At 35.7% G+C, this 19,027-nt stretch overlaps 1 protein-coding gene across 1 annotated transcript in view; it reads left to right on the top strand.

Annotated features, from left to right (window-relative positions):
* The window catches only part of LOC148956224 (DNA-dependent protein kinase catalytic subunit-like), a 495,889-nt gene extending 478,573 nt beyond the window's left edge, over positions 1–17,316 (top strand). Inside the window, exons 57-59 of the mRNA XM_089099625.1 lie at positions 220–366; positions 4,980–5,179; positions 17,175–17,316. Coding sequence (XP_088955751.1) covers positions 220–366; positions 4,980–5,179; positions 17,175–17,252 — 425 coding nt within the window. The 3' untranslated portion in view covers positions 17,253–17,316. The remainder of the gene's footprint in view (positions 1–219; positions 367–4,979; positions 5,180–17,174) is intronic.
* The last annotated feature ends 1,711 nt before the right edge of the window (positions 17,317–19,027 follow it).

The following is a 19,027-nucleotide window of genomic DNA, read 5'->3' as shown; positions in this document are numbered from 1 at the left end:
GCTTTTTATCAAATATAGCTTATGTGCAATTATTATATGCACAATAATTTTGTGTAATTTTTTGTGTAATGTGTAATTTTTATATTTTTGATTCGCAAGCATGGTAACTACACTGAATGCCATTAGAGAAGATAATCTTGTTTTTTTTTGGCTATGCCTGATGCATTTTATGTGTAATTTTTTGTGAAGGTGTAATTTTTATATTTTTTTTATTCACAGGAACAATGAAGTCAAGCATGATACATACACTGAATGCCATTAAAGAGGATAATGATGTGTTTCTGGCTGTGCTTGATGTTTTTGTCAAAGAGCCATCAATAGATTGGATTGAATTTGCTAAACATGCAGGCGATGGAAAATTGCATGGTAATCTTCTATCTTCTCAGTTTCAAGTAGGAAATATGTCGTAAGATTTTAAGTAGTGCAGACCTTGAAAAGGCTAGACCTCACTTCTGAAATATTCAATGCCTTTGCAATTGAGTTTCAGTTTCATCAATTTAGTTCCATTGAATAGGATGAATACCAAAGGATTAATCTGGATAATTATCCGTTTTGTTTCTTTTTTTCTTGATAATTTTCCTTTTTGACAAGAAAGAATTTCTCGTCCAATTGTGCGAAGTCAAAAGCTAATGCCAGTTGTCTCAGTTTTTGCAAGATATACTTTTTAGTTATATTTTTGTTGCTTTTTGTTGTTTGATTTTTGTTTGGCTTTTTCTTTATATTAATTAAAAAAAACTTTCCGAAAAATAATTTTTTCAAAGAAAATTAAAGGCTATTTTAAACTTAAGCTCAGGAGATATGAATACCTGTTAAAATTCAAACTCAAAACGACAACAAATTACTATTAAAAAATAAATGAAACCCAAAACGAACAGAAATTAAATAAACAATCATAGCAAAAACCATACAACAAGTAATAATATACATTAATAAACATATATGAATGCGAATAATTCTTAGACTGAATATGAACATCAACCTTAAAACTAAAAAAAAATAGTTTTCTATTAAAGTACAAATGAAACTTGAAACGAACAGAAATGAAATAAACAAACAATTCAAACAAACATAAAATATATATTAATGTAGATGAATAAATAAATCTTAAAACGAGTGAAACTTAAATTGAATATGCAAATAAAGTTTGAACCGAATAAAAATAACTACAAACAAGAGTTTGGGTATCGCCTCACTGCAGAAGCCTAAAACCTACTGCGTCATTGGCGCCTTACTGAAAAATATATGAACCTTGAACAGTCTTGGAAAGTATAAACAAAATCAAATTGAATATTATATATAAAATGATATTAATTGTTGAAAGATCCATCAGTTCAAGATTTTTGTTCATTGTAATTTTTATTTTCATTTTCAATGCTGTAAGAACTGGAAAAGAATAAATTTGTAATACAAGAGTAATTCGTTTTCAGTGAAGCACCAATGACGCAGAAGGCTTTAGGCTTTTACAGTTAAAGAAGGGGGCAGTATCCAAATTTTGTTTGTAGTGAAACTGTATTTGTCTTGACCAATCTTTGAAAGAACTAATAAATTAAACTGAATATTTGATGTATAATGATATTAATTGCTGAAAGCTTATCAGTTCAAAATTTTACTGTAATTTTAATATTTATTTTCAATATTAAGTAAAAAAGAAAACATTTGTAATATAATTCGTTTTCAGTAAAGCGCCAATGACGCAGTAGGTTTTAGGCTTATGCAGTGAGGCGATACCCAAACTCTTGTTTGTAGTTATTTTTATTCGATTCGAACATGATTTGCATATTCAATTTAAGTTTCACTCGTTTTAAAATTTATTTATTCATTTACATCAATATAATATTGTGTGTTTGTTCGCATTGATTGTTTATTTAATTTCTGTTCGTTTTAAGTTTCATTTATACTTTAATAACAAACTATTTTTTTTCGTTTTAAGCTTGATTTTCTTATTCAATCTAAGCATTACTCGCTTTAAGATCTATTTATTTATTTATAATATTACTTGTTGTATGTTTTTTGCTATGATTGTTTATTTAATTTCTGTTCGTTTTGGGTTTCATTTATTCTTTAATAGTAATTTTTGGTCGTTTTGAGTTTGAATTTTAACAGGTATTCATATCTCCTGAGCTTAAGTTTAAAATGGTCTTTGCTTTTCTTTGAAAAACTAATTTTTCGGAAAGTTTTTTTTTAAATTAATTTTTGTTCGTTTTTTATTGCAAAAAGTCTCAAGTTTTTATTGCATGGGGGGGTGCTTACTGTCCGATTATTCTTGACTTTAAAAAACGGATCTAGAACTTTCAATTTAAATCGAATGAGGCTTTTTTCAAAGTCTATACGATTAACTCTTTGATAAAAACCTTATATATGAACAATAGACAGCTTGCATAACTTGTGGACAGCGATTGGCAACAATGGATGGATTGAAAAATATTTCCAATAAGGGTGTTTTGACCATTTCACTTGCTGACACAAAGGGATCACGACTGTTTGGAATTGACCTTAATAGGATTTTGTGTGCCAAAGCAATTTTGCATCTATCACAGAGTATGTATTTTAACCTTATAATTGGATAATTATAATAGATTTACTATGTGTTCTTCCCATACAAAGCTTTACCTTATTAAAGGCTTTGGGGTGGGAACGGCGTAGTTGGCAGAAGGAAGAAAACTTTAGCGTAGACAGTAGGAGAGGGGGAAGGGGAGGTTGGAGACTCATCCAATACGGGCGGAACTTCACTTACCTCCTCCGTTCCCGATTTAGGAGATCAGACAGACTCACTGGGCTGTAGAATGTTGGACCGTTTGAGTTGTGGAAGACGTTAAAATACTCAAAAATACTTTATATTTGCAGTTATTGCAGGATTGATTTCATAGATTGTGGAATGGTGAGCCCCCTGGCCCATCATTTGGGTGAGCCTCAACTCATAATATGCAATTTTGATTAATTTTTCCGAGTTATGTGCATATATTATTCTATATATGTTATTTTGAGTTATACTTTTATCGCATTGCGTTCATTTTTAAGACTTGAGATAAAAACTGAAACCTTAGCGGAGAGAGTGGTGGAGGGAAGTCTCCCCCCTCACATGCATAATTGAGCAGCCACAGAGAAAGTAAAACAACCTTGAGGGTTGTGGGGGAGTGTCCTCCTCAAAAACATATTTTCTATCTGAAAATCAACTACGCTGAACAAAATGGCTCTCTCAAAATTTTGAGTGGATGTGTTTGGGGGAATGATGGGGGGGGGGGGCTAGTTGCCCTCCAGTCACTTTCGACTATTAAAAAGGGCACAAGCCCTTTGAATTTCCAATCGAATGAGTCTTTTTTTTGAAGTTTCTACGACAACACCTTCTAAAAAAACCTTATAAGCCCCCGGAGCATAACTTAAAACCCTTGCACTGAGGGTTTTGAGGGATTGTACTTCTCAAAAAGATATTTTCTATCTGAAACTCAACTTCGCTGAACCAAATGACTATCTCAAAATGTGGATTGGATGTGTTTGGGGGAATGATGGGTGTGGGGGGGGGGGCTAGTTGCCCTCCAATCACTTTCGACTATTAAAAAGGGCACTAGCCCTTTGAATTTCCAATCGAATGAGCCTTTTTTGAAGTTTCTACGACAACGCCTTCTATAAAAACCTTAAATGCCCCCAGGGCATAACTTAAAACCCTTGCCCTGAAGGTTGTGGGGGAGTTTCCTCCTCAAAAACCTATTTTCTATCTGGAAATCAACTACGCTGAACAAAATGGCTATCTCAAAATTTTGATTGGATATGTTTGGGGAAATGGTGTGCGTGGGGGGGGATTACGGCTAGTTGCCCTCCAATCACTTTCGACTATGTAAAAAGGGCACTAGAACCCTTTAATTTCCAATCGAATGAGCCTCTTTTGAAGTTTCTACCACAACGCCTTCTTTATAAACCTTATATGCTCCCAGGGCATGACTTAAAACCCTTGCCTTGAGGTTTGTGGGGGAGTGTCCTCCTCAAAAATATATTTTCTATCTGGAAATCAACTACGCTGAACAAAATGGCTATCTCAAAATTTTGATTGGATGTGTTTTGGGGGAATGATGGGCGTGGGAGGGGGGGATTACGGGCTAGTTGCCCTCCAATCATTTTCGACTATTAAAAAATGGCACTAGAACCCTCGATTTCCAATCGAATGAGCCCCCTTTGAAGTTTCTACGACGACCCCTTCCATATGAACTGCCTCTGGGAAAAAAATAATAAGAATAAAACATTGGAGCCGTATGGCCTTTACCATAGGCAACGCTACAGCGTTGCCTCTGATTCATAGGGGAGGTATATTTTTTTTTTTTTTTTTTTTTTTTTTTTTTTTTTTTACAAAAGCGCGTAACCAATGTCATTTTCAGGTTTTATCTGGAAAATTAAATCTTGCTTGTGAAGATTGGGTTAATTGTAAAAAAAAAAAACAGATGCATAGAAATTTAAGCTCAATCTTGGCTCTTTTGTTTTTTCTCGGGATCTTAAGAACAGAAATGGGTCAGCAAGTTGCTACAAATACAACATACTAAAATGAAATGTCGAATTCTTGATTTTCGTTTTTAGCCGAAAAATGAAGTGATTTTTTATGCATACTTTCGGTCACTGAATGAGTTTTGTCACAAATATTCTACCTGTAAGTTCTTTCTGTTACTGCTACGGGCGTATTTAATTCATGACATGGGGTTCCATCTCTTTTGAGTTAATAGCAGTTTTGTGGGGAGGAGAGTTCTTGGATGAGTCTCCAGGTCGTATTCAGGATTTTCTTTTTTGGGGGGGGGGGGGGTACCTACAAACTTCAGAAACGCATCAAAAATTTGTTTCTATGCATTTTGTTATGTTTTTAAGAGTCGGACCAAAGTTTCAGGGTGGGGGAGGGGGGGGGGTCAAACCCGGTAACCACGGCCTTGGTGAGCCTATGACAATAGGAAGTCCCGTTTATTTTAGAGTTTTGCCTAATTTTCAATGAAAACTTATTCCAGCAAGCGCGAAAGAATCCTGGTTTCCTCTGAAGAAAGTTGAAATCGCTCGGAACAAGCTTATGAATGGATTGAACCCCGCGTATGCAACTTTAGAGGCTTTGAAAAACAAAAGAAACTTTGAGGCAATCAAGAACCACTTGCTTGGCAGTGACAGTCAAAGAAGTAGGTTTAAGGAGCATGGACTTAGTACGGAGGAGCAAGTAAGTATTAAAAAATTGTTAAATATCAGCCGAAGTCATCTTATAGCTATATTTCTTATAGTAAAATTATATCATATTTTAATGCGTCAAAAGACAGTGTATGTTTGACAGTGTTCAGTGTCACCATGTTTTGGCTTGTGCATAAATTACAAAATGACACAACGACGGTGACAGACAATAATGCTGGACGATGACGATAACCCTAATATGACGATGAAGCTTTGTATCCTAGCTCATAAAGCCTTACAGCTTAAAGGACTTTTGCATTATTTAAACTTGTAAAATTGGTAAATTTTATTTATGATGTAAATGGGAGGTAAGTTTAAACTTTACTACCCCCACCCCTACCCCCTAATGTGCAAATAAATACCCTGAATATGTATATATATAGAGATGGGGGTAATATTCATTTCCGAAAAAAATGATTATTATATTTGGAAAGAGAATAAAAAGGCATCGAGTGGTATGTTTACATTATTCGTAAGTCAACTCCGAAAATTCGTAAGTCAACTGCGAAAAATTTACCAACATTAACTATAGCTTATCAGCTATGACTTGCTTTCTTTTTCTTTTTTCTTTTTATTTGCACAGCAGCTTTTCGTCTCTTTATATAATTTTCTGCTTGATAAAGACTTATAGACTAATTCTGATCTCAGTTTACTTGGAATTCTATATAATATGCCCGAGTGACACTTTTTTACTTTTTAAAAAGTCTACTAGTACAACTCGTTCAGGGTTATGGCTAACTCGTTCATTTAAGATAAGACATTTAGCACTGCCCTGTTGACAGAAATTATACCTATTTTTGAATGCCCTGTGTAATATAAGGTTAAACAATAAAATTTTGCATTTGGCATTTTATTACGGCCGGAGTACATGAAGTAGCCATAACATCGGTATAAAAATGTTTACTTCCGTAAAGTCGTCCCAGTTTTAAGCCCCCTAAGGTCGACACTCTTCTTCAATTCAGGTTCAAACCATCCACTTAGTCCACCACTGACTCTCCGGTCTCTTTTTGGGAATTCCATATAGGGGGGGGGGGGTAAAGATTTTCTCTAACCTTCTTGCGGACCATTTAGCTGAACATGTAGATGAAACTAACGTTATCTGTAAATCTTATCGTTTTTCTTGTTGTCCTTCTTGAGCTAAATATCTGTGCATTTTTTTCCAGGATACCCTTTCCAAAAACCACCCTGTTCGTCTCTCAGCAGCACATTACCTACAGGATCACGAAACCTGAACGAAATGTACAGACCAATCAGTTTACTACCGTTAGAACAAAATTATTCCCCTGTAATTTTCGCACATATATTGCTCACGTTTCTTGTCTATAGCCACTGTTGATTTATCCTCATAATTTTCTGAAACTACTCATTAAAATCTTGTTCATTATCTTAAATAGTCCAGATTCAGATTCACTTCCGCCCAATATAAATAATTCTTTGCTACAGTTACGCCCTGCTACCTTTGCCGAGTTTTAATTTTGTTGAATATCAATTTCTTTTTGCGTAAAGGGGTCCTTTGGCACTACCAAACTGAATATCTTCTCCCCGAACTGGGAGTTACGTTGGACATCCTGATTTGGTGTCAACTGCAAGTGCTTTTTCCAAACTTCTGTCCTTTACTCATGCCACATCTCCATGTTTCTCAACAAAATATTTCTTAACTTCCTAATGCACAACTTTTGGATTATGCTGTGACATCCTCCATTTCAATATCTATATAGTGAAGTGCCTCCGTCCACCACCTTTTTATTCATGTTTAATTACCGTGTCAGTTGTTATAGCCTCTCCAGGGTTTGCCTCACATGTGAATTAAATATTGGTTGTGAAGAACTCTCCTTTTTTCTTTTTTTTTTCTAATGTATATTTGAATATTTCTGAAATTCTTTTTTTTCTAATATTTTACTTTTTCTAATATTTTGACATGCTTTCTTTCTCTTTCTTTTTTTCAAGAACAACTTTGGCATCATCGATAAGAACCTCCTTAAGACCATTCAAACTTAGAATATATCCGGATAGGATATAAAAACAATAAATGCTAAAAATTTAACCGAATAGCTTTTCTTAAATTCTGCCCCTAATTTTGTCTTTTTTATTGCATAGTTGGTTTTCACAAAATGTGGGTCTTCAGTCCCAATGTCCCGGTACTCCTTGGGATCTAAGGTCGGGCTAGCAACTTGTTAATTTTTTTACCCAAAAACATATAAGGTCCTGAGAACGGCTTGCTGATTCTGGTACCCTAAGAAAACCAATGTATAAAATTTATGGTCTGATAGTATCTCCATGTTGTGGTTGGATTATTATTACTTGCTATCTCTGCTAAGGTTGTAACAGTATAGACAATAGATAGGTTTCCTAAATAGCGAATGTTTATGTATTAATTTAAAAAAAAAAACTTTTCCCACGAAAGAAGTTTTTCAAAGAAAAGTAAAGGGCAACATTAAAACAAAGACGAGAATAAATGAATTCAAATAATAATTCATGCTGAAAACGGATATAATTCATTATTTATAAATAAATACAAAAAATAATGAATTGAAATTTAAAAGGAACAGAAACTACTACAAACAGGAGTAGCTTTAATGCCCCCTAAGCCTTCAGAAGACCAGAACGTCATTGACGCTTCTTTTAAAATTAAATATTTTTAAATGATTTTCTCTTTTATAATGTGCATAAACCCAAAATTAATAATAATAATAATAATTTATTACAAACCCGCTATAAAAAAGAAGCATGAAGAAGCGGAGCAAAACAAAAGAAAAGAGAAAATAAAAACGAACACAAATCAACCGAACATAATAATCTACTAAATACAAACAAATCACACTTCAACTATCAAGCAAGAAAGTCGCTGGGAAATCAAATAATAGTGCCCTGTGTTTCACGAGAGCTTGTTTTTCAAAATTCGGCATGAACTCAACAGGATCAGGTATATGATACTTTTCTAGCAGACCAGTGTTACGGAGGTAAAGTGGCAGACCAAGCAGAAACTTTAAATATTTGCAAAAGCCTGAACGGATTCGCAACATATCCGAATTCGATAGCCAATGCCAAACGGGTGAGATGTAGTGAGCAAAGGGAAGGGCGACGGCACGATACAACCTAGCAAGGATATGCTTATTAAATTTAAACTTCAGGGCTGCAAGTTTAGCATACCCAGACCGAAAACCCGACAGAACCTGGTCAACAAAAAGAGCACGCGAGCTTCTGAGGTCGCTTCCATATGTGATACCTAGGTACTTCAACTTGCGGCTTGGAAGTACTACTTGCCCTGCAACGGTAACACGGGTAGCCTCGCGACGGGCAACTTCAGACGGCGCACGCGGGGGTTCAAATACAAGAAATTCTGTTTTAGCAGGGTTAATACCCAGACCAATATTAGTATAACCTCGACTTAGGAGATCGATATTAGCTTGAAGGTTACAAAGCGATGTGCTCACCAGTAATATGTCGTCTGCGTAGCACAGTAGGCTCACATCCATACATTCAGTGTTAAAACCACCGTTAATCTTTTTTGTTACCGACGAGGTTAGTGAATTGAAGAGTACAGGGCTTAAAACCGACCCTTGACGCAGTCCCCGGTGAAGCTTAATCGGTTTCGACAGGAATTCACTACTCAACTTAACACGGATAAGGCTACTCGAATACCAGTGCCATAGGACGGCCGCTACATGTGGGTTCACACCTTGGTGCAGCAGGTTCAAAATTAACTTTGAATGAATTACCGAATCGAACGCCGCGGACACATCTACTGCACAAATTAAAAGAGTCCGTGATTGATTCTGAGCTTTCGATACTATACGCGTAAGAAGGCGATGTGCAAATGCACAACCGAGGTGGCGACGGAACCCGAATTGTCGATTGTCAATTTTACACTTTCGTAACAGCTCAGGTAACAGAAGTCTCTCTAACACTTTGCTTAATGTACTAGAAACTGTTATAGGCCTATAGCTAGAGCAGAGGTTACGATTTTTTCCCTTCTTCAAGACATTAGACACAATACCTAGGGCAAACGACCTAGGGACTGCACCAGAATCAAGGCACATTTGATATAACAGCGTCAAGTGCTCAATGAGCAGAGGTGAGCCACAGCGGAGGTGTTCAGTCACAATTCCGTCGTGCCCGGGAGCCTTGCCCTTTCTCAGCTGCTTAATAACCTGGAGCACTTCGCCTATTGAGACGGTAAAATAGTTCCGTTGGCTCAAGAGGGACGCAAAAGCTCGTGAGAGCTCACTATCACTTTCGGTTGTTAGTTGGGCATGTTTAATCCCAAAAACTTCACTATAATGTTTTACCCACTGCTCCTCAGGTATGTTACTAGCAGGGTTTGTCACTGGTTTAGACTGTCTAAAAGACTTCCACATAGATACAGGATTATTTTCTGCTTCTTGGGAAGCAAGTTCGGCTTCGGCAGCTTTAAGATCACTTACAGACTTATTATAAGTTTTTTTCGTGTTGCGGAACTGCAAAACCACTACACCTGACCTAGGCCTTGCGCAATCGCGCCTTAAGCTCAGCCAAAACTTAGCACGAGATTTGGCTTGCATTACTTTAGGAGAGCGACTCCAGCCAGGCTTGCTGATTCCAGGTTTAAAACGGCGAGTGGGTACAGAAGCCTGCTCAGCCGTTTTCATTGCATGTATAATCTCAGTAAAATAAATGTCTAGTGCTACCAAATCACTCGAGCCATGCATCAAGAGCTGAAAGGGAACTTTTATCTTTCCGAGAATCTCATCACATGTCTGTTTATACTGGTCGGCGTTTATTTTATTCCACTCAGTCTTGGTAGCATAAATTTGGGGCTTATTCGGCCTACACGGGAAGAAGTTTCAATAATGAGACTTTCAATAATGAATATCTGCATATATATCAAAGTTTCAATCTGCATTCATCATTAATCTTCAATAATCCTGTTTAGTATGGTGATCTTTATTTTTTTATTTTTTTCGATGTTATAACAAATAAAAACATACAGCTCGAAATAAAAAAAACAAAAAATTGGTAAAACGCAAACGACTTTCTGGTCTTTAGAAGACTAGTACTATTTCTGTTTGTGGTAGTTTCTCTTCGTTTTAATTTATTATTGATTATTTATTGTACGTTCTATTTGTTCTGTGTTTCATTTATTTATTTATAGCAACTTATGGTCGTATTATATTTAATACTTATACGATATAATAATAATATGATATACGATACTCGTATCATACGATATAATAATACGATATTTACGTATCGTATTATATTTGTATTATATTTGAATTTATCGATGCTCCAATTTGTTTTAACGTAGGTTTAATGTAACTTTTTTCTTGGAACTTACCTTGCTAGCAGCTTTGCCGGGCTCCTGGCCTACGCACCTCGACCAATTCAAATTGACTTCACTCTTTGCAGTCAGCAATAGCTTCCCTTGGCTCAGGCATCTAGTTTCTCTACATAGCTTTCATCGTTGTCAGTTTCCTGGTTTCTATCAAGTCTTGGTAGGATTCGGAAGGCGTCAATCACTGCAAACCTTCACGAATTACGAATCTTTTTTCTGTTTTGTGCACATAAGATAAGATAAGGTATTTATTTCAAAAAGATCACTATCACAAGCCCACAAAGGGCCGAATTCGGACTTCGGAGTCGACCATATAAATGGTTTCACTAAAACTGGCCAAAATGCAAAAAACAGCAACGAAATAGAAAAATCATTATGAACAATCATTTAACAGTCAATAATTAAAACTGTAAAAAGTCAATTAAAAAGTTAAAAAGATAAAAACTGGTCAAACTAAACTTACACAAATACGAATCGGAAAAAGAATTAGAACGGACATAAAAAAAGGAAGGGGGGAATAAGCAAATATACACAAAAAAGAGCGAGACATAAATGCATATAAATTAAAAGAGACACTAAGAAAGTGTCAACAATCCAACAAAAGTAAGTCAATAAAAGAGTTAAAAAATAAAAACTGGTGGACAAAAATAAAGGTGGGGACTAAAAAGAAGGGGACAAAAATAAATAAATAAACCCCCCCAAAAAAATAACGAAAAATAAAATATGTAAAAATTAAAGGGGGAACTGAAAAAAAGGGGGGACAAGCAAATGAGTGCAAGCACCTGGGCAGCACCATCAGCTAATAAACAAAAAAGAGGGGAAAAAAGAAACTATTGGGACATTTTATTCATTTTTTCTGTAATAAAGGGACAAAAGTTATTTCGTATCTGGAAGTAACGCAGCGAATGGGGAACAAAACAGGGATGGGCTCAGAAACAGCTCGAGGCGGCCGTAATCTGGATGGGGAGTGACGTTTGGGGAAAATACTTGCCGGCTGAGGGTTTGTTATGGCATTTTTTGAAAAACTGAGGCACAAATTATTTCTTCGTCTCTCGAGGGTCTCTAGTTTTGAAATATTTAAAAAATGCAAATATGGTATCTTGCCCTCTTTAAAAATAATTCTTAGACCTCTCTTTTGGACATTTTCAATTTTTTTGTGTTGCTTCATTTGAGAGGCCAGGGTGCCACACAGGACAAGCATACTCTAATACGGGACACACAAAAGAAATATATACTTGTAGTAAATGTGATTGGGGGCAACTGAATTTATTTAAAAGTTTAAGGAGGGACAGCAAGGAGTTTGCTTGTTGTAGGATATTATTTATATGGGCATCCCATTTCAAATTGGAAGAAATTGTAACACCAAGGAGTTTAAGAGGTTTGACAGAGGTTTCAGGAGGAATAGGAGCAAGAAAAAGGGGAGGGGATTTAAGGAAACTTAAAGAGAAGTTTAAGAGATGTGACAGAGGTTTCAGGAGGTATAGGAGCAAGAAAAATGGGAGGGGATTTAAGGAAACTTACTGAGACTATTGCGGATTTAGAAGGGTTAACTGTCATGTCAAGGGAAGAGGCCTCACAGGCAATATCTTGGAGTATGCCCATTAGGTTGCTAAACATGTTTTTATGACATATCTCTAAAACTGTCAAGTCATCGACAAATTTCCATCTATTGTTATAAAGGGTTGAAAGGCTGTTAATCATAAGAGAAAAAAGGAGAGGGCCTAGAATAGTACCTTGAGGAATGCCATTAAATATGGGGAGATGATCTGAGAAACAATTTAGATATTTAACTGCTTGAGATCTATTAGAGAGAAAAGAGGCAACGAGCTTAACAAGGAAAGTTTCAATGTGGAATTCATTTATAAGTTTATCTGAGTAATTTGTGGTTAATCAAATCGAAATCTTTTTGAAGATCAATAGAAATCAGATTAAGCCAAGTGTTAGGTTTTTCAAGTAATTTACCAATGGTATCAACAAGATGGATCAGGCAATGAGAGGTTGATGTGGATTTCAGATTACCAAACTGTCTAAGATCAATGAGGGGGAGGACTTTCATCTTAAGCCAGTCTGCGAGAAAACTTTCATACAATTTTGAAAAATTGAGGTGAGGGTAATAGGACGAATGCCATCAAAGCCAGGCTTCTCATTTTTCTTTTTGATTGGGGTAATAAAGCCTTGTTTCCAATATTGCTCCAACATAGCGGCAAGCAATCACCATCCGCCCCCTTGTTTGCGTTTCTGTTGGCTATTTCAGCAAGGAAGCCCCAATCTGCTATGTTTATTCATTTTCTGGTAATTTTGATTTTTATCATCTCTGCAATTATTCCCATCACCTTGTTATGAATGCGCTTACTCGTAAATTTTGTTTCCCTCTGAAATTGCGAATCTTCAATTTAAATACGATAGCGAAGTAAGTGACGGAAGTTCCCATCTTTTTCTACCGAAACAGCTTCAGAATCTGGAATATTATGTTTACCATCATTACATAGGCTGCAATAGGGGATATTCTGTGCCTCGCAAAGGCTGATAGTTTCCCCGTCGCTTCTTATAAGGTCGTGGTTTTGCTGTATTTACCTGTCTCTTTCACAGTCCAGAGCATTCCTAACATCTTGTGTACCATTCTTCGGTGAAGTTAATAGCGCCACAGCTTTTCTATGGCTTTGTTAATGAAGCAGTGTCTCTTGTGAAAGGGGCTTCTGTACCGGTGACATTCGAACAATCCTTCAGTGGGCTCCTCATCAGACGTTCTATGTGTGCTTGCACCTCTTCCAGATAAAGCCCACCGTCCACTCCGCTTACAGACATTCTCATCAAAACGCACAAACTGCACCAAAGGCCTTCGTGTCGTCAGGTCTGCAAATGACGGCAAGCAAAGGAAATCGGGCAAGATTTTCAACATTCAAACAACAAATAAACCCCGCCCCCTGTTCATTTTTGTATCGAGGTTGGAAGATCAGCATGGTTCTTCTGTTTTCATCTCTTAAATACTGAACATATTCAGAAGGTAGTTGATTTTGTTCTTTCACAGCTATTGCGGAACCAAAATCATTGGAGGCCGTGAAGGCTTTCTCAAGTAAAACGGAGATTTCTGTATTCGATAACTAGCTAATTACTATGTCTAACTCGTTAACAAGTTAATTCAACTATGGAACTACTAAAAGGAGATAACTTCCATTATTTCTCTTTTGAGTTTGTTCAGTATATAAAATGCAAGGATGAACAGTCAAATAAGCGGTTATCTATCTGTGTACAGGACTTTTATTTGCAAAAGGTCAAGTATACGTCACATTGAGCAGATCGCGATTTTTAAAAGAATTAAATAAAAAAAACAAGTTTTTTAAACTGAAAGTAAGGAGCGACATTAAAACTTAAAACGAACAGAAATTATTCCGTATATGAAAGGGGCTGTCCTCTCCTCAACGCCTTGCTCTTTACGCTAAAGTTTTTTATTTTTTTAAAAAATAAAGTTGTGAGACAGAGTCAAACTTTAGCGTAAAGAGCGAGGGGTTTAGGAGGGGACAGCCCCTTTCATATAAAGAATAATTTCTCTTCGTTTTAAGTTTTAATGTCGCTTCTTACTTTCAGTTGAAAAAAATGGTTTTTTTATTTAATTTCTTATAGTTTTTTAGTTAATGCAGCTTTTATTTTGGCTCACCGTCATTGAATAAGTAAACAAAATTCGCATAAAAATTTTACTTTTCTTTTGCTAAATGGCTGTCTCTAAATTTGGTTCTGACGTTATTTACAAATTAACTTACGTAACGAACTTCTATAGTCGTATATTTTTCTTCTGGAAAAAAATACAAAGTTGCAGATTTTTGCAGATAAGAGCTTGAAACCTATGTTATAGGGTTTTCTGATACGCTGAATCTGACAATGATTTTCATTAAACTTTTTTCACTTTTAGGGGATGTTTCCCCCCTCTTTAAAAAATCAGGTAAGTTTTCTCAGGTTCGTAGCCTTTGATGAGTAATAATAAACTTAACAAAATTTGTATATTTAGAATCAGCATTATCAGCCCATTCTTTTGATACATTTATTGACATCAAAGTTCCGTTTTTAAAAGTTTCGCTTACTATTGAGCCGTATCGCTTGTTTTTTTTTTATTGTTTTTTTTTTATTACGTTTATGTTATTACGTATATGATGGAGTTCTCCCCTTAGTCAATACCACGCTCTTTACGTTAAAAGTTAGAAATTTTTTTAATTCACACACCCCTGAATCACAAAGGCCATTTAATTAGAATAGATAGCTTTTTTGAAAGCACTAAAAAAAACTGTAGCGTAAAGAGCGAGGTATTGACTTGGGGGAGAAACCCCTCATATACGTAATAATTTCTGTTTATTTTAAGTTCTAATGTTCCTTCTTACTTTCAGTTGAAAAAACTTTTTTTTTTAATTTAATTTCTGATCGTTTTTTAAATAATGCTTGGAAATCCGGCGCCCCCTTCATAGAAATGCCCCTTAACCGAAAAAAACATCCTCCACGGAAAGATTCTTCCGAGTCACCCCCGCCTCAAGCCCCCCTCCCCCCCCACCAAAAAAAAATCTTCCTGCAAATGTCTGTATACTTCCCAATAACCAATACAATATGCAAGCAATGGGCAAAGTTCATAACTTGCAGCCCTTCCCCTGGGAACTGTGGGGGATTAAGTCATCGTAAAAGACATATTTATTAGATTTTCGACTATACTAAACAAAATGGCTATCTCAAAATTTTAATTGGGTGACTTTGAGAAAAAAATGAGCGTGGGAGGGGGCCTAGTTGCCCTCCATTTTTTTGGTCACTTAAAAAGGGCACTAGAACTTTTAATTTCCGTTCCAATGGGCCCTCTTACGATATTCTAGGACCACTGGGTCAATACGATTACCCCTGGGGAAAAAAACAAAACAAAACAAACAAACAAACAAATAAACACGCACCCGTGATCTTTCTTCTGGCAAAAAATGCAAAATTCCACTTTTTTGTAGATAGGAGCTTGAAACCTCTACAGTAGGGTTCTCTGATACGCTGAATATGATGGTGTGAATTTCATTTAGGTTCTATAACTTTTAGGGGGTATTTCCCTCTTTTTTCAAAAATCAGCCAAATTGTCTCAGGCGCGTAACTTTTGATGGGAAAGATTAAACTTGATGAAACTTATATATTTGAAATCAAAATTAAAATCTGATTCTTTTGATGTATCTATTGGTACCAAAATTCCGGTTTTTAGAGTTTCGGTTACCATTGAGCCGGGTCGCTCCTTACTTACAGTTCGTTACCACGAACTGTTTGATTCTCAATTGAAGAACTAGACTGTGACATGCTTACGCGAAAGATACCTTGCAACGAGAATGCAATAACAATAAGTTAATTATAGTAGTAAGCGGAGCAAGTTCTTCAATTTAGAATCTTTCTAAACATCACAATCAGAGGCGGATCCAGGATTTGTTTTAGGGGGGAGGGCACAAGAAAGGTTGATCCGATAAACTTGCGTTAGGAGCAAGTTTAATTAACGCAATCTTGCGTTATTTAAGTAAATTACACTACTTTAGACTAAGCTAGGGGGGGTGAGCCCCCCGCGCCCCTCCCCCCCGGGCTCTGCCACTGATCACAATCTACTCATTTCGAAATATGCCTGACCTTTTGCAAAAATTTCTGTAAAATATAGTCCAAACATTCATATAGTCGGGTTTTGTGCCAATAAGACGTGCGAGAAAAGGTGCAACCACAACTACGTTGGTGCCTAATATTCATCCGACAAGACGATTTTGACCATTCTATACACCTATATTTTTAGCCAAACTGAACCTTATAGACCAATCATGGTAGTGAAGTGTAGGTAAAGAGACATGTGTCAACAGAAACTGAAACTCTTAAAGATGAGATTTAATAACATCAAATGAATCAAAGGATACGATATTCATGCCGACTGTAAAACCTGGAAGTTTAAAATTACCTATTAAATGCTACTAGCATAAGAGTATTTTGGAAAATTGCCAAAGAAAGGGAGGAATAGCCCTCCAAAAAGGGGGGGATTTGACGAAAATTACAATAAATCCAGCTTGTCTGATAACTCAAACCCAGTGTGTAAATAGATATTTACGCATGTCAACAGATATGTGCAGTCAAATTAAGGAGTTAAAACTTGCCTGTCCAAAATTTCTGCGTTACCTTACATGTTATAACTGCAAAACAGTGGGTGTATTGTAATAAGAAGAGCTTCTTCACTTACAGTGAATGTCATGTTCAATCATATCCTCACATTATTAACACTTAGGGCATTGGGTTCATCAAAAAGAATAAATCATTGAACTACTCTTCAAAATTGTCGTGTTTTTTTTAAGGGGGTACTAGTTAAATGAGCCTACTGGTGGCCCTCCTCATGTACGCAGGGAATGCAGGGGAAACCTTAGAAAATAGAACGTTTTATCAATCCTATAATTTCAAACGGAAACCTATTCCTTGTATGTGTTCAGTTAATAAGACCTGAAAAATATGTAAAAAAAAATTATCATGTCTGAATTTACTCCAAATGCTCCCTCCTTCATCCCTTTCTATGTTGAAAAACTATTTGTCAATAGTCTGTGTTTTAATCCTTATTTATGCGTTTTATTAAAACATCCACGAAACACTATATTGGTGTATATTGTGCGCTCATTTTGTAGCCTTTTTTATTCATTATTCTTTTCAGGTGACTTGCTTGATAGAACAAAGTGTGGACAAGAATTTACTTGGCAGAATGTGGGTCGGATGGTATCCTTTTCTTTAGCACTTCATCTAGCTTGCGATTCCTCAAGTTTTATATCTCTCATTTTCTTAAATATACGTAGTTAATCAAACAATATAGAACTATAATCGACATATATATATATATATATATATATATATATATATATATATATATATATATATATATATATATATATATATATATATATATATATATATATATATATATATATGTGAAGAGGAGTTTTGTTTACGAATGAAGGCTAAAGAATTATTTTTTTTATTGACACAAAAATTCATCAATAAAACTAAAAAAAAAAAAAAAAATACCGACTGCTTCGTAAGAATAGGTTGATCATTTTACCTTCATAATGATTTTATTGACTACTAAATATTTTATTCTTCAATTTCTTATTGGTAAATATTTGTGTTGAGATTAATTTTGGGGACGCCGATAACGGTATTAGTTATAACTAAAAGCCTATAAAATTTAGATGGATCTTTAGGAATACATCTTTTGACTGGCAAATGGAAAAGGTTCAAAAAATTATAAAAGGCATATAGGTGATATCCTAGTTTTAGGTATGTAGGATGCGTCATTGAGGTCTATTTGTAAGTTTTCATTAAGATTTGTCTGATCGAGCCTTGATTCTCCTTTTGAGGGGAAAGCTCCGTTTAAGCAGGCACCAACTTCAGATTAAAGCTAAACTAAATTATAAAAGTGCCTAAGATATACGGTGGTTTTCTGGTCCCATCATCAAAACATTTTCATTGAATAGTGAAATGGTCGTTCAATTCACCTCCCTCTCCTTCATCAATTCTTTAATCGACAAATTGGCATGTTGCATCTTGTTTGAAGCAAAATCACTCAACCATTTTTACTTTTGGGGAAAGAAAGTAGGCCTGTGCCAAAGAATTTACCAAACAAAGTACAGACAAGAATTTACTTGGAAGAATGTGGGTCGGATGGTATCCTTTTCTTTAGCACTTCATCTAGCTTGTGATTCCTTAAGTTTTATATCTCTCATTTTCCTATGGTTGATTTGGTTGATTTTTGGTTGATTCCTATGGTTGATTTTTTTTAGACTGGTAGACTTGTTGTATATTATTTGAAGCAGCATCACGCAAAACATTTCAGTTTGTAGAATCGATGATTCTACAGATTCTCAGTTTGTAGATTTCACTGTTCTGGGATTTCTTTTCTGTCGTCTAGAGGGATTTTCAAAAAAGAATGGTAAAGCAAGCTCATCCCCAGGTGCGAGGGGTTACATATTTGTGCTAATCGGTCCTATTCTAACGAATAATTTATTCGTTCCCAAAGTCATTGCAGGGTAGGGCAACTTTTGTTGTTATAAGTGGTTATGCAATAATTATTCATAATGATGCAATGCAATGAGGTAGATTTCTAATTATTAGTGAAGTGGTTGTGTAGCAGTCAAATTGTTCTCTTCATTGAAAGCAATGGATACATTTTATTTTTATAGGCAAAGTAATGTAGCCTTAGTTTCAACATACTACATTTTTTAGGAATTACAACATGAAGTGGGATTGACGTAGTGTTTTATGGCAAAGTAATGCAGAATTAGCTTATATTGTTGTGTACTTAGTGTATGCTTGAAAAACAATATTGATTGAGTTGTTGTGAAATGTTTTTTATTGGTATTTGGGGGTTGTAGTTGTAGATGCCTTTATTCTCCCTTTATAGGGGAGATAAACTCTGGCCCTAAGGTAATTAAACTTTGGTAGCGTGCCTTAGGCTATGACCGAACTAATGAGGCGTACCGACTGGGTATGTTCGAGGGGCTTAAACTAGAT

The sequence above is a fragment of the Artemia sp. Qi Xiang Cuo genome, chromosome 1, assembly GCF_049724085.1.
Source record: "Artemia sp. Qi Xiang Cuo chromosome 1, ASM4972408v1, whole genome shotgun sequence".
In the NCBI taxonomy this organism is placed as follows: Eukaryota; Metazoa; Arthropoda; class Branchiopoda; order Anostraca; family Artemiidae; genus Artemia; species Artemia sp. Qi Xiang Cuo.
This window is presented reverse-complemented; position numbering and strand designations above follow the sequence as displayed.